At 49.8% G+C, this 15,255-nt stretch overlaps 1 protein-coding gene across 2 annotated transcripts in view; it reads left to right on the top strand.

Annotated features, from left to right (window-relative positions):
* LOC139047347 (uncharacterized) overlaps positions 1 to 6,509 on the top strand; it is an 11,566-nt gene extending 5,057 nt beyond the window's left edge. For both annotated transcript variants that reach the window (XM_070521170.1, XM_070521171.1), the window contains exons 3-4: positions 5,322 to 5,402; positions 5,922 to 6,509. In XM_070521170.1, coding sequence (XP_070377271.1) covers positions 5,322 to 5,402; positions 5,922 to 6,002 — 162 coding nt within the window. In that variant the 3' untranslated portion in view covers positions 6,003 to 6,509. The remainder of the gene's footprint in view (positions 1 to 5,321; positions 5,403 to 5,921) is intronic.
* The last annotated feature ends 8,746 nt before the right edge of the window (positions 6,510 to 15,255 follow it).

Genomic DNA, 15,255 nt, shown 5'->3' on the forward strand with positions numbered 1-15,255 from the left:
AAACCCCGATTAATAAATCGGGAGCTACACATAAACTTTTCAACGCTGGCTCGTCATTGACTGCCCCCTTCACGTGTATACCCGCCCACTTTCATTCCCTGGTGACCTCCGGGGGCGATGATGATGTGATGACAGAACTGCTTGTTGGCCTAGTTGGTGCTTGCTAAAAGACATGTTATTTGCAGCAAGTTAAAACACACACAAAAGGAAGACTTTGTGTGTTGTCTTTATGTGTCTTCCTTTTGTGTGTGCTTTAACTTGCGGCAAATACCATGATGTGATGATAGTATTTTTGCCTTGCCCTTTCCAGATGAAATTCTGGATATTTCAAGGTAGCTGTGCTTGTAAATCACTCGGGGAGAGTATGAGTGCAGCTGACCATGCAGTTAGCTCGATCACATTCCACCGTGCTGTATTCGAAGCTTCGTTCGCATTTCTCCACTGCCTCATATAATGCGGTTGCTCTAGCGGCTCCCGAAAACCACCGCTGTTTCTGTTCAGGCAGGGCAGCAGGGGTGTAGACCTGCCCCGCCCGGCCACGCTGTGCCACCGGGAGGGGTGGACTCCCGATAGCTTGGCCGCAGAGCGGGCAGGAATATCAAGGCTATGGGCGTGTATTTTGCTCGTATGGGGGTACATGTAACAATATTCCAAGTCTGGCTACAATAGGAGGCTACTTCCCTCCGAGTTCTCGTATAGCGGTTCCGTTTCAAACTATTGCTTGACCTTGCTCTTATATAAAAACTCGAAGCGGGTTTCATGGCTGCTGTCACTTTCCAAATTTTTCTGTTCGACCCTTTGTATGTGATCGATTACTGCACTTTGTTTTTCCTATACCTTCGCAGTGGTTTCGTCAGGCGGCTTTGCGGGACACCGTGTATATACCGCTCTGCGAGATGCTTCATGCGCAATGTCATCTTGTGTTTGTGCATTTCGGGTGGAGGTATTTGAACACCTTTATACGTACGTTCGGCGTCCGTCCTGTATGTCTTGCTCAGTCTTCGTTCTTACGCAAGCTTTGCGACTGCTTTTAGCGCTTCGAAAAGACGGCCAGTCGACGTCTTCTTGTACTCGTATATACCACCTCTTTGGGCATACCTATATATACCCACCGTGAACTATCAGTCCCGCACTGCCCGCTTCCCTCTGTCGGGCTTCTAGTGATTGGCGTGTCGCAGACGCTGATGTGCGTCACAAACTTAAAGCTGGCTACGTGAGAAAATGTTCCAAAAGCCAGGGGAACTCATGCTTTAAAGTGTTGTTTTGAGAAATACATCCTATTTATCTAATAAATAGATAAATAAGATGTATTTCTCATTTGTTGCCATTGTGTACTGACGATGCCACCCGCATAGGTGGCGAAACGTCTATGCTTTTGTTATTTTTCGTTAAGTAAAGCCAGTGAAAACAACCCTTTGAAACTTAAAGCTGGCGCCGTAACTGTCTTCCACAGTTCCCCCCTTCCCACGGTGACCTCAAATCTGTTGAAAGTCCATGAGGAATTCCCTGGAGCCGAGAAAGGCGCGCTTTAAAATGTATCGTATATGAAGATATCTTCAGGGTCAACTCGGCCTCGTGTAGTGTTGAGCGCCTGCAGTTCGGCGATGCAGGCAGCGTCTTCTACCAGATACATAGCCATGGTTGCCTCGGAGCGAGTGAACTTCGGCGCTGTACATTAAGCGTACCCGTCTTGGTTCACCAGAGTGCACGGCGACTTAGCAGAGCATAAAGGTAGGCCGAGGACCCGTGCTTCCTCTGAACAGTATCCATCAGCAGCTGGGAGGTTTTCGCACTGTCGGCCAGGAGCACGATGCCACCGACACAGAAGGCTGGAGACGTGGGCAGACGGCTTATTGATCCCAGTAGCCGATCGAGGTCAAAATCCATGTCTATTTCCGTCAACTTCGCCTCTATGCCAACGACAGAGCGCGAAAAGCATAGGCGAGGGCATCCCTAGAGCAGCGCCCTTTGGATGTCTTACTCGAGGTGTCATCCTACCTTTCCAGTGAATTACCGCTTCGCTGTTCCTGTACAGTGCTTCCAGAATTTTCTGTATGCACCGCAGGGTATACGCTGCTCATTTCTGCACTGCCCGCAGCAGGTGACGCTCCACTGAGCATTTACTGATACTGGAAATTGGCACTGATATGCTTGTTGACGTGGCGGAGGCGTTATTCTTTTGCACACACACACAACCAGTGCCTGGGTCCCGCAGGAGAGCCTGGGACTGTGTTGTGAGCTGCTGGGTTTGATCGCGCACAGCGCCAGAACGTCTTGTAGCCAGAAGACTTCTTCCCCGTATCTCTTCCACACATTCTGTGTCGTATGAAAGGTAGCATATTTATAGTGCTCTGATTTTGCGCTGGAACGTTTTGCCCGTCTTGGCACTGTGCAGGGATATCAATCCTTTGGAAGTATACAGGGAGATTGCTGATGGCTCCCCTTTTTGCTGCAGAATAGCCCGCCCTGACCGAGACAGACGCGACAAGGGATTACTTCACCGGATTCTCTTCTTGAAGCGTTTTATAAACTCCGAAGCAAGCATCGCTGTGGCGCTTGTGTACGCTTATACTCTCGTAACGGCTTTATGCGCACGAGATGGTCTGAAACGTGACAGTATAACCATTATACCGTTGTATTTGGTACCGTTGCTCAGTTCACCGTTGGACTTTGCGGCGTGTCGGGTGAGTCGAGACCGCTGGCCGGGAACTGAGTACGGCGGGAAACGAAACAATTGAGCCGACTGGGTGACGTGCTTCAATTATTCCAGTGTGCGCCTAATTAGAACCAGGGCGAACGTGCACGATATGATAGAGAAAAGGCAGGATGAACGCTACACAACGCAAGGTACTAACCACTATACGAGCTATGGAAAGAATGATAGGTGCAACGTTAAGGGATAAGAAAAGAGCTGATTGGGTGAGGGAACAAACGCGAGTTAATGATATCTTAGTTGAAATCAAGAAAAACAAATGGGCATGGGCAGGACACGTAATGAGGAGGGAATGTTTTTCCGCCGAAAGCCTGTGTTTTTGTAAGGATGTCTTATGCACTGTGTAAAAAAATATTGAATGTGTGTTCTATTATGTAATGCTCTTTCTTGATTTTTGTAGCCTGTGGTGCCGCCTGTCATCCGGGTGGCGTGGCCTCGTCAGGCAAAGTATGCCTTTTGCCACGTCACCCTGGACAACCTTTTCGTTGTCTTAAATAAATTCTGAATGAATGAATGAATGAATGAAAGATAACCGATGGTCATTAAGAGTTACGGAATGGATCCCAAGGGAAGGGAAGCGTACCAGAGGGCGGCAGAAAGTTAGGTGGGCGGATGAGATTAGGAAGTTTGCAGGGACAACATGGCCACAATTGTTACATGACCGGGGTAGTTGGAGAAGTATGGGAGAGGCCGTTGCCCTGCAGTGGGCGTAACCAGGCTGATGATGATGATGAACGCTACACTTCAACTAAAACGTTTACAGCGCAAACGCGATCTCCACACAGATATGCGAAACAGCACAGAATTTCGCACGTGACGAGCGCAAAATAAACTTCAGTCGACGGACATCACCGCGGCGCACAGACGCAGCAGTCACGCAAATCTCTCGAAATAACCGCGCTCCTTCCTGGAGGATACTACTGAACGTGTACTGATACAACTAACGTTCCTTCCCCTGTGCAAATCTTCCAACATTTCCCTACAGAATTGCCCAGAAAACTTGCCCGCGATTTTGTATGTGTCTCCGTACGTTCACTTTTTTCTGGGCAGTAAAAATTTCAATTGAAATGCAACGTTCGCCCCGCCTTTCCCGCCCCTTGTTCCTTCGCGCCGGTCCTAATATGCGCGTACTGAATCCAAGCACCACTTGAACAATTAATTGTGCTAATATTACCAACTAACTTCGATGGCAAGTTTGGCTACTGGCTAACATCCCTGCCTTTCCTCTTCATCTCTCTTTGGCTACTGAAGAGTCCGCTATTCCAAAATCAAAGCTAAAGAAAAAGAGTAAGAAGCACTTACACGAGAACAATATATATATATATATATATATATATATATATATATATATATATATATATAAAATCAAATGCTTCCACTAAAATCCACATCATGACATAAAGTTGTAAAATATAGCTATCACGCGTAATGTATGGTCAGCGCGTCACCTGTGATTAGGGGGCTACTCATGGTGAAACGTCGATGTGATGGCGCATATAAGTACATGAATACTCACTAATGTGAAAAAAAAAAGTCACCGCGGCATTAAATTAAACACAAAATCCTGTCGACGGTAATGCGTTTAGCATGGTATCAATATAGCGGCACAACGTACGTTGCCACTGTCGAAACAAGTCAGTGACTCAATTTAGTTGGCGAGAGCTAGGTTCATTGAAGAGCGGCACACACCTGGAGCATTCATGGTGCAGCTCGCTAAAGCGTTGGTGTGAAAGAGGTTCACTGAAAAGCGGCACATCGCCAAAGACCCAGGTAATCGGGAAAACGGCTAGATACACAGACAGGCCCCGTAAAGTGCCTGAAGTACCCAAAGAATGCTAGTGCATTAATTAAGTCGCAGTTTCGCCCGGTAATCGAAGCACTGATTGCCATAGCGAATTATTAGACAGCTATACGAAGTAAGGATTGTAGTTTTATCAGGCGTATAAACTTCATTGTAAACGTTCCTTTGCTAACTAAATTAACAAGCATGGTGTCACATGCACCTAGGCAAACACGAACACATCTCACTCGACGACAGCGCACACTCGCTATCAAAACTTCGGCGTGAGGAAGAGCGGCAGCAGTAGCGAGCGAATCGACCTTCGCACTGTCTCTCGCTTCAACGCGAACTAAGCGGCGAGAACACAGCGCACACGAAGCTATCAGCCCTCAGCGCGCATAGACTCGACCCATCGCACGTCACTTTCAAGATGGCGCCCGCGCTCATCTGCGCCATACGCCGGTGGCGCCAGAGTAGAACGCACCCGTCCCCGCGTTCCTACCTCGCGAGCGCGAGATCGAGCCACCATCCTTGGCTCAGCCTCGCACTTGCAGCATACGGCGAGCGTCCACGATGTTATCGCACTTGGACTTTATGTGGAACATCACGGCGGCGCCGGTAATGCACCTGGGTGTCCACGTGATTGCTTTCGAAATGGCAGAAAATCGCACCAGTGCACACGAAATGTCACTGACGCGAGACAGTCGTCACAGCGTCACATTTGACGTTGGCAACCCCTAATATTTTTTTTTCACTTTATATGTACTCGCGAAAAATAGCCTGCTGTGTAGCCCACACTGCTGCCGGTGACGGATGCATGCTTCGCAGAGGCGACCTGCCGACTGTCCCACGGTGACCGCCGAGGCGCTGCGTCAGAAGCAGGCCAAGGCCGAGCAGAGGCGCCAGGAGGTAAGCACCGCGGTGACAGTTTCCTTCAGTCGTACGTAAAGGAAGGCCTGTTGTCTTCTTTGGCTTCAAGCTGAGTCGCCACGAGTGAAAGACGTAGCTGCCTCAAAACCACGCGTTGGAATCAAACTAGCGGCAGTAGCCATTGAAATTTTTTCTGCGACTCTAACCGAAGCTATCTGGCAGGAGCATTACCCGTGAACGGTGGCGGAATAGACTATCATTATCAATTTACCAACAGTCCGCCATTGGTCATATCTCCTTGGGCGATCCAACTTCCACGTTGGAAAAAAATTTTTTTTTCATCAGCAGTCCATTAGCTGTCAATTTTATTGAACTATTTTCGTTACTAAAGGAAACGAAGAACTCGTTTCAGAATTTCACGCTTCAACTTAAGACAATGATGCTTAGATACTCGGGAGGCCTAAAGGGAAGAACAATTCACAGGCAGAAACTAGACCATGAAGGAACTCGCACATGCAAGCAGGTTGTAAATGGACCGATTTTCATTGCCACTTGCAGGTGTTAGAAGAGCGGGTCCGAAACTCAAAGATGTTCTCCGACAAGGCGCTGCCTGTGGCGGTGACGTCAAACGACGCCTAGCAGTAATCACGGCACTACAAGCACCACGCTGGGTTCCCTGCCAGGTGCAAGTTCCCAACCAGGGCATGCTGACGTCGCATCAAGACGAGTCCAGAGGAGTGGCAATTCTTCACTTGCGCGCTTCACGCTGGACGCGACGCGCCTCTTCTGTCTGCAGGCCTGGAGTATGACATTGGAAGCAGCGCAAGTTCTCCAAGTAGTGCACACATGACAGCGGTTACGCTCACCTTCTATCATACATGGCATCCTTCACATTGTTGCTTGTCACATGACCCTTGGAGAAGTATGCATGGAATTAAAAACACCACGACACCCTTTCAGGCTTTCCACACGTACCCTTTTGGTAAGGGCCCTTTGTACGATCATATAAGTCACAAGTTTCATAAGTCGATGGTGCAGTGTCTGCATGAAACAGTATTATAATGACATCATGCCACGTGGCAACCCAGGGCAGAAAAAAAAAGGAAAATGCTGTTTTCGTCGATGTTTGTTATAAAAAAATGCTGCTGAGCAGAAAAAAAACATTGCCCCAATACGACGCACTGTTGGAATCGGTGTAAAAAGCATTGTTTTGTCTCGCACTCATGTTAAACGTGTCGTTATTTACTGTTTTACTGGCGCAAATGACTGTTTCAATGGTCTCGAAGTGCTAAGCTGCCACGAGCGATGGTGAGAAATAAGGCGCTTCTAGACGCGTTCGCACATTTCAATCCTCTCAAAGCGCATGGCTGCCACAAGCAGAACAGATCGGCAAGAACTGAGCAGCCATGAGCCATTCAAATCTTCCGCCACGCAATGTGGTCGTTTCTTTTGTTTTCAGCAAGTTCTGCCACACATAAGAGTTGGGGGAGAGAGAGAGAGAATGAGCTCTTTATTGAAATGCAGGTAGTTCTACCAGCGTATATGGATGTAGGTGCATACAGAAAGGCCTGAGGACGAGGAGGGCAGGAATGGGAATAAAAAGTAAGATAATATACGATCAACGTACGTACAGGTGAGACAAACGTGATGGTTTTGATGTAAACAGCAAGCTTAGAACTTTTCAGTATGTCCTGACGGAAAATGAGAAAGTAAAGTTTAAAGCTTTACGTTGCTTTGAAGGAGAAGGCATAGGAACTAATGTAGTATACAGGGACACTAATGTCGCCCTGCGATTTATTGTAACAGCATTACACGAACCGAAATTATTTTCGTATACAGCGCTTTTAGAAGTGTTCGCGCGGAACTAACGTAGTATACAGGGACACTAATGTCGCCCTGTGATTCTTTGCAACAGCGTTACACGAGCCGAAATTATTTTAGTATACAGTGCTTTTAGAAGCGTTCGTGCGTTTCTAAGCATCAACGCGCATTTCAATAGTCTCAAAGTGCTGTTGCTGCCATGGGTGAAGAGTGGTAAAGATGAGAATTATGCACGGACATTAAACGGACATTAAAGGACTCGTCTTTGGTCGCTCGTGGCGACAGATTTCTCCCAGTTGAAGAACAGGAGAGTGTGGCACTACCTTCCAATTTCGTCACGTGGCCTACACTGTAACGGAAAATTGCACTGCGACGCGTGCGTCTGCACCGTTATTTATATTTTTTTTTGCTCCAATCCCAGCATGTGCAAGTCCGGCTCTTACTTCTTCGAATCCATATGTTCATTTGTATACATGCACATCGAAATACATGCACACAATGAAGTGTACCTGAAGAGCCTTCTACAAATGAAGAAAATAAAACCTGCAACGCTCAAACTAGGCTGTATATGCAGTTTGTTTTTATCGCTGTATTTGTTCCATTCATGTGTCGCTATAGAAACAGCGCAACATAAGCCACAAAGAAAATAAAGTGTACGAGGACTACTATGGTTAGAGCACTATAGGCCGGTGTACCTGGGGACCCTGGCTTATGTACCATCAAACACATATTTAAATTTTTTTTACAGTTTAGTTATTTATTCATTTATTTCATTTTTTTTTTACATCAGCTTGTGCTGAATCCCCGTTCAGCCTACTTGGCAAGAACCCGAACGATCGCCAAAGCTCGGAAAGGGATTTGGCAGTCAGTCGGCACTGGCAGGCAAAGTAAACCTCGCTAAAGAAAAAAAAAATGCTGCTCCCATGCAGTGCGAGAGTCAATGTTATGCGAGGTATTTTGCAGGTAGCTGGCTATCCTATAGCATCATTATGGGTTTCAGCAAAGTGATTCTTACAATATGGTGTGAGGCAACGATGTTCGTATATAGTCTCCTTGGTGTAAGGCAAGCAAATTGCAACAAAGGCACGACGACGACGATGGCATCATGACTGATTTATCATATGTTATAACCTTTTCCCTTACATCACAGGCCAACCACAGAGGCGGTACAATGCCTCATAGCATCTCGAAGCCCTAGCTGCCACGATGATAGGACTGGGGAAAGGTGGGCCGATCCCAAAGGTGGGAGGGGGTGAGTGCCGCACACCGCTGGCTGGGAGGAGCAGCTTCCCCCGAGTTTGTAGGCTTTCGTCACGGGTGGTCACGTGAGAGAAGGACATTGCGACGTTTTGGCGCTCACTAAAGGTTAAAACTTTTTTGCTGCTGCTTAAAGCCCATCCGTGTACCCATTTGTGCCCACCAGGTTCGGTGGCACGTGGATGGAAGGGCATTACTGCTACTGATTTCGCGGCTCGATGTGAGGGCCGCGCTTTTACTGCTGCTATCTCCCTAATGCCGTGCAATGCAATATAGTAGTGATTGTATATAGTGATTGAAACTGTGAATACCGCTGTAACCCACCCCTGTATGGGCCTGCCAAGGCCTACAGTATTGCTAAATAAATAAATATAAGCTATATCGTAAGAACTTGCAACATCAGGGGCTTATCTTGTTCGCAAACAATAATCTTCATCTATACCTTGCGCTCTCTTCCTTCACTTAGTGCTGCGCGCCCAGTGATTTCCTTTCGAGGCTCAGGAGTGCTATGCCAAGCTGAAACGCACATGTCGTACTCAACCTAAGAGATACAGGCAGCAAAGTGTTAAAGAAGTGAAGCGCAAGCAAGACAGATGAAAGGACTGTTTGGGGACAAGATATGAGCCCTGATAAACGCAACCCAGAACTGAGAACCAGATGGAAGCGCCCCTCTATTATCCACCACTGATCGCCCTCTGCACTACAATGACTGAACGGAAACTCCATCAGAGAGTCATCCTCCATTCCCCGAAACGCGCAGTGCGGCTCTAGAGAGGTTTAGGTTAGGGGACGCAAGCGGTTTGCGTACTCAAGAATTAGGGGCCATGGTACTGCGCATGCATAGACCCCTGCGTCTGGGTCTGCGCAAGCGTAGTAGTACCGTCGCCCCTAGTTTTTGCGTACACAAGCCCCTTGCGTCCCCTAACCTAAAGCTCTCTACCGAGTGGCCGTAACCCTCGCAGCACAGGACGGAGTTGGTTTTCCCAATCACCGATGTACTGGTACTGTACTAGAATATTAATATCCTAGTATACTATAGTACAGTGTATTAGGATATCAGTATTCCAGTACACCGTACTTGCATGAACAACAGCAGCCAGTTTTCAGGGGCTTCTCATTTTTGTCACGGCTATTAACGCTGTGAGGCCTGACCAGAAACTGCTTCGCCGGTGTTACGTTTCGCCTACGACGCGCGGTAAAGCCAGCGCGGATGCAACGTACGCCGGAGCTTCGTTCCAAGCGGCGGACATTTTGGCCCGTTCGGAGCGGCCGCGAGCGCGCCCCGCCGAGCGCGTCCCGGCATGTTCAGTGCCACGTGTCTTTGTGTGTGCGTGTGTGTGTGTGTGCCCACGCTTGTCAAAGCGCGGCAGCCGGGGAGAGGAGCTCCCCCAGTGTGAAGCGAGGAGGTCTGACCGGCGCCGGCCCGTCTGATGCGTCACCTCCTTGTTCCAACATGTCTCTCAGTCCGTCCGTCGCCGCTGTCACGTGGTGTCATCTCGTGACCTTCCTTCTTGCCCGCGACGGCAAGAGTATAAGAGCAGCTGCCCCCGGACGCCAGGAGAGAGGCTCCGATTTCTGCTGTTGAGTAACGTGCTCTCCCGTCTCTCTACTTCGGTCGACCTGACCGCCCGCTCTTTGCGATGCTAGAATAAACAAGTTGTTCTGTTAGCAGTCGCCTCATGTTTTGCTGGGACCTTCGGATGCTTCCAGTGTGCCCCAGGCCGCCAGGCCAACGCTACCCTTGGGGCTTGCGACCCAGTTGCAATAACGGGCGTCAGCACTGAGGTTCCAACAGCCGGTGGCAGCGCTGAGATTCCAACAGCCGGTGCCATCGGTGCGGATCAAACATCTGGTTGCCAGCGGTGAGATCGCGACAACGGAGGCCAGCAGCGAAGATATGCGGTTGTCTGTATGCTGAGCAGCACAACGACCATCCGGGAGCAGTGCAACGAGCCCTGTGTGATGACTGGTTGCCTGCAGCGGAACGACTGCGCTGAAATCTTGGCTGCGAGGTTTGGTGAGTGCGGGACTTTCTTCTTCTGAGTTTTGCCAGGCTTTTGTTAGTGTCAGAAACAGAGCTGGTAATTGTGGTTGTCGTTGCTGCCGGGTTAGTTGCGGCAAGACAATAGTAGGCAGTAGAGAAAGCAGCATTCAGAGCAGCCATGGATTTGAAGTCGTTGCGCAAACCGAAATTGCTGGAGCTTGCAAGAGAGTTGGGTTTGGATGTCTCAGACAAACTCAGAAAACCAGAACTGCTAAGGGCTATTCTTGAGTTAGGAGCTGAGGATGACGAGCTGTCGGAATGCCTTGAGACCATTGAGGAGAGGGAGACGACAAAAAGACAGGAGCGCGAACTTAAGGAGCAAAGAGAGAAAGATGAGCGTGAACGTAAAGAACAGATAGAACGAGAGCAACAAGAGAAAGAAAGAGAGCGCGACCGTCAACACGCTTTGGAAATGAAACGTCTCGAGTTAGAGATGGAACGCGCTCGTAATGGAAGTCAGGCACACGGTGCAGGAGAACGAGTATTGTTTAAAATGACTGACCTGATGCGGCCGTTTAAGCTTGGAGAGGACATTGGTTTGTTCCTGGTTAACTTTGAGCGAACGTGCGAGAAGCAGGGGTTCTCTCGGGAAACGTGGCCACAGCGCTTGCTCACTTTGTTACCCGGCGAGGCGGCCGACGTAGTCGCTCGCTTGGAGAGAGAGGAGGCAGAGGATTTCGACAAAGTGAAATCGAGTCTGCTAAAAAAGTACAGGCTGTCAGCGGAGGCGTTCCGTCGGAAGTTTCGGGAAAATGAGAAAGGTAAAAGTGAGTCATATACAGAGTTTGCCTACAGGCTTATGTCAAACATGCAGGAGTGGCTCAAAGAAGAGAAAGCGTTTGGTGACCACGAGAAAGTTCTGCAGTGTTTCGGGCTGGAACAGTTTTATAGTCGGTTACCTGAGAACGTGCGGTACTGGGTCTTGGACAGGCCAGACGTTAGTACGGTGGCTAGAGCTGCTGAGCTAGCCGAAGAGTTTGTGACGCGTCGGGCTCGCGGAGCTAAGGACGGTCAAAAGGGTGAATTTGGCTCCAAGTTTGAGAGGCCGAAGTTCACGCCCATGAGAGAAAAGGGGGACACACGTAGTGCGGACGCGAGTGAAAGCAGTCCGACCGAACGTAAGGAGACGGCGGCAGCCGAAGCCGAACGCAGAAAGCGGTTCGAGGCGAGGCAAGCGCGCGTGTGTTATACGTGCCAGAAGCCGGGTCACTTTTCGGCGCAGTGTCCGGAAACAAAAACAAAAGTCGTGTTTTTGTCATTATGCAGCACTGACGAGAACATGAAGCTTATCGAGCCTTACATGCGAGACCTCCTCGTAAACGGGAAAGAGTGCCGAGTGCTTCGCGATTCCGCAGCTACAATGGATGTAGTTCACCCCTCTTACGTAGAACCCGATATGTTCACGGGCGAGTGCGCTTGGATCAAGCAAGCCGTGGAAGCTAATAGCGTGTGTCTGCCCGTAGCAAAAGTGCTTATTGAAGGACCTTTCGGAGCACTTGAGACGGAGGCGGCCGTGTCATCTATGCTGCCCCCCCAGTACCCGTACCTATTTTCGAACAGGTCCGATCACCTCCTGCGCGAGAAGGGGCTTTTGTTTGGTGAGGCTAGCGTTCAGGCCTTAACCAGATCGAAGGTTCGGGAGCTCGCTGCAAAGGCGGTAGTTGCGGGGCCGACGTTGTCGAACGGTGAGAAAGGGTCAGAGGCGCAGCAAGCTGATATTCAGAGCACGCCCGAACTGAATAAAATTGAGTCTGTAGCGTTAAACGCACCAGATACTGGAGAGGAAATTCCCGATGCGGGAAAGTTAGAAGAGCTATCTGAAAATTTGCTCATCGCGCCTACGTCAGACGGACTTAATAGGTTGCTAAAAGTCAGCCGGTCGGCTTTGATAGCCGAGCAAAAGAAGGATGGCAGCCTAGAAAACATACGCTGCATTGTCAAGGAAGGTGTCGCCAAGAAAAATGCTCGCTTTGTGGAAAGAGGTGGGGTCCTGTACCGGAAGTATATAGACCGCAGGGGAGTGGAGTTCGATCAGCTGATCGTGCCTCAGTGCTATCGTCAGGATCTGTTGCGCTTGTCGCATGGGGGTTCGTGGTCCGGACACCTAGGAGTTAAGAAAACTAAGGACCGTCTCTTGCAAGAGTACTATTGGCCAGGGTGTTTTCGGGACGCAGACCACTTGGTGAAGACATGCGACACCTGTCAGCGGGTCGGCAAACCAGGGGACAAATCGAGGGCGCCGTTGAAGTTGGTACCTATCATTACGGAGCCTTTTAGACGGCTCGTTATTGATACAGTGGGACCTCTGCCGGTAACAGCCACGGGGTACAGACACATTTTGACTGTGATCTGCCCAGCGACAAAGTTCCCTGAAGCAGTGCCGCTTAAAGAACTCAGCTCAGTTGAGATAGTCAATGCACTACTGTCCATATTTGCGCGAGTTGGTTTTCCTGCGGAAATCCAATCAGATCAGGGCACAGTGTTTACTAGCGCTTTGACGACAGCCTTTCTCGAAAGGTGCGGGGTAAAGCTGTTACACAGCTCAGTGTACCACCCACAGTCGAATTCCCTTGAGAAGCTCCTCTCCGTCATTAAGCGCGTGTTGAGAGCGTTGTGGTTTGAACAACAAACTGACTGGGAGCTGTGTATGCCTGGGGTGATGTTTGCATTGAGGACCGCGCCGCATGCGGCTACGGGGTTTTCGCCAGCTGAGGTAGTGTACGGGCGCTCGCTGCGATCTCCGCTTCGCATGCTTCGAAACGGATCACTGCCCTCTCCAATGGCTGCAGACCATCTCTTTCACAAATGGCCGCCTCCTGCGCTGGAGCCTTGCTGTGCAACAACAATCTTTTGAGGTGCGTTACAAAAAGGGGAGTCTCAACGGTAACGCCGATGGCTTAAGTCGAAGCCCCTAACGTGGGAATCAGCCTCAAAATTGTTTGTTATTGATGTTTTTCTTCCTGAGGCAGGATTTTTAACATATTGCTTTTGTGTAGTGTTTCACAGTGATGATGTGTTCTAGTGCAATTTTCCGATTTGTGGACGCGTTCTGAGTGCTGCTAGACTACTGTAAGGAACTAGGCAGTAGTATAAAAGGGGAAAGAGCCTGGCATGGCTTAGTGAGGGTTGTGCCGTGCTTGCTGACTGAGCGGCTGAGTTTCGGCGTAGTTCTAACGCTTGCTGGGCACGAGAGAAAAATGAGAACTCTCCCGAAGTCACTTTGCAGTGTCCTCTGCGAACCTGAACGTGAGAACGAGGCCTTCTCGGTGCGCTGCGCTCAAGAAACGCCGAGGGACGACCGACTTCGGTTATGAGCATCATCGAGCGACATCCCTCCGGACAGCGGATGCAGTCCCCTGACCATCGGGATCTCCCTCCCCCGGCGGGGCGGTCTGTTACGTTTCGCCTACGACGCGCGGTAAAGCCAGCGCGGATGCAACGTACGCCGGAGCTTCGTTCCAAGCGGCGGACATTTTGGCCCGTTCGGAGCGGCCGCGAGCGCGCCCCGCCGAGCGCGTCCCGGCATGTTCAGTGCCACGTGTCTTTGTGTGTGCGTGTGTGTGTGTGTGCCCACGCTTGTCAAAGCGCGGCAGCCGGGGAGAGGAGCTCCCCCAGTGTGAAGCGAGGAGGTCTGACCGGCGCCGGCCCGTCTGATGCGTCACCTCCTTGTTCCAACATGTCTCTCAGTCCGTCCGTCGCCGCTGTCACGTGGTGTCATCTCGTGACCTTCCTTCTTGCCCGCGACGGCAAGAGTATAAGAGCAGCTGCCCCCGGACGCCAGGAGAGAGGCTCCGATTTCTGCTGTTGAGTAACGTGCTCTCCCGTCTCTCTACTTCGGTCGACCTGACCGCCCGCTCTTTGCGATGCTAGAATAAACAAGTTGTTCTGTTAGCAGTCGCCTCATGTTTTGCTGGGACCTTCGGATGCTTCCAGTGTGCCCCAGGCCGCCAGGCCAACGCTACCCTTGGGGCTTGCGACCCAGTTGCAATAACGGGCGTCAGCACTGAGGTTCCAACAGCCGGTGGCAGCGCTGAGATTCCAACAGCCGGTGCCATCAGTGAGGTTCAAACACCGGCAACAAAGGTGCAGTTTGGCCCCGAGTAGGAGAAAATCTCCGCCTCGCCAATGAAAGTGATAACCTGAACGGTGGCAATTTTGTTCATGGCCGCCATGTTTGCGACAATGTGTGCCCGGACCCCATTCGAAATATCCGACGACATACTGCATGGCATTTGAAATTTCGGCACCACTGTTACAGGTCGCTTTCTTCTTTTTCTTTTTTTAACGACTGACTGGCGCACTCCTAATCCTGCCCCCTGTGCTTGCCCTATCACGAGGAGGCAGCAACACTAGTACCAGCATCTTGTGAAGCCATATTTAAAATAAAGTGTGGAATCTTATTGCCCTAAAGCAACTGTGTTTAGCGTCAGTACTTCCACAAAGGTTTCCGCAGAAATGAAACCTTCATAAAAACAATTTTTTATTTCATTTCATGAATCTGCCAATAGTATGCAAGAACGTTTATTTCTTGTCTCTGGATATTACTACTGGCACACCTGTTGCTGGAGTGTCACCAGTGATGTCATGAGAAATGGCCCTCCGAGCTGTCCACTCCAGTTTCAGTACTGGCGTATTTATTATTTTTTTTGCTTAAGGTTATTGTGTTTTGATGTAAAGTGAGCTACCTTGCATGCGTCAAGAAGTGCAGGGAAATGTAGAGCAAACAACTCCCTGATAAAAGAACGAAAAAAAAAAGAAATCCTTCACAGA

This window comes from Dermacentor albipictus, chromosome 7 (genome assembly GCF_038994185.2).
Source record: "Dermacentor albipictus isolate Rhodes 1998 colony chromosome 7, USDA_Dalb.pri_finalv2, whole genome shotgun sequence".
In the NCBI taxonomy this organism is placed as follows: domain Eukaryota; kingdom Metazoa; phylum Arthropoda; class Arachnida; order Ixodida; family Ixodidae; genus Dermacentor; species Dermacentor albipictus.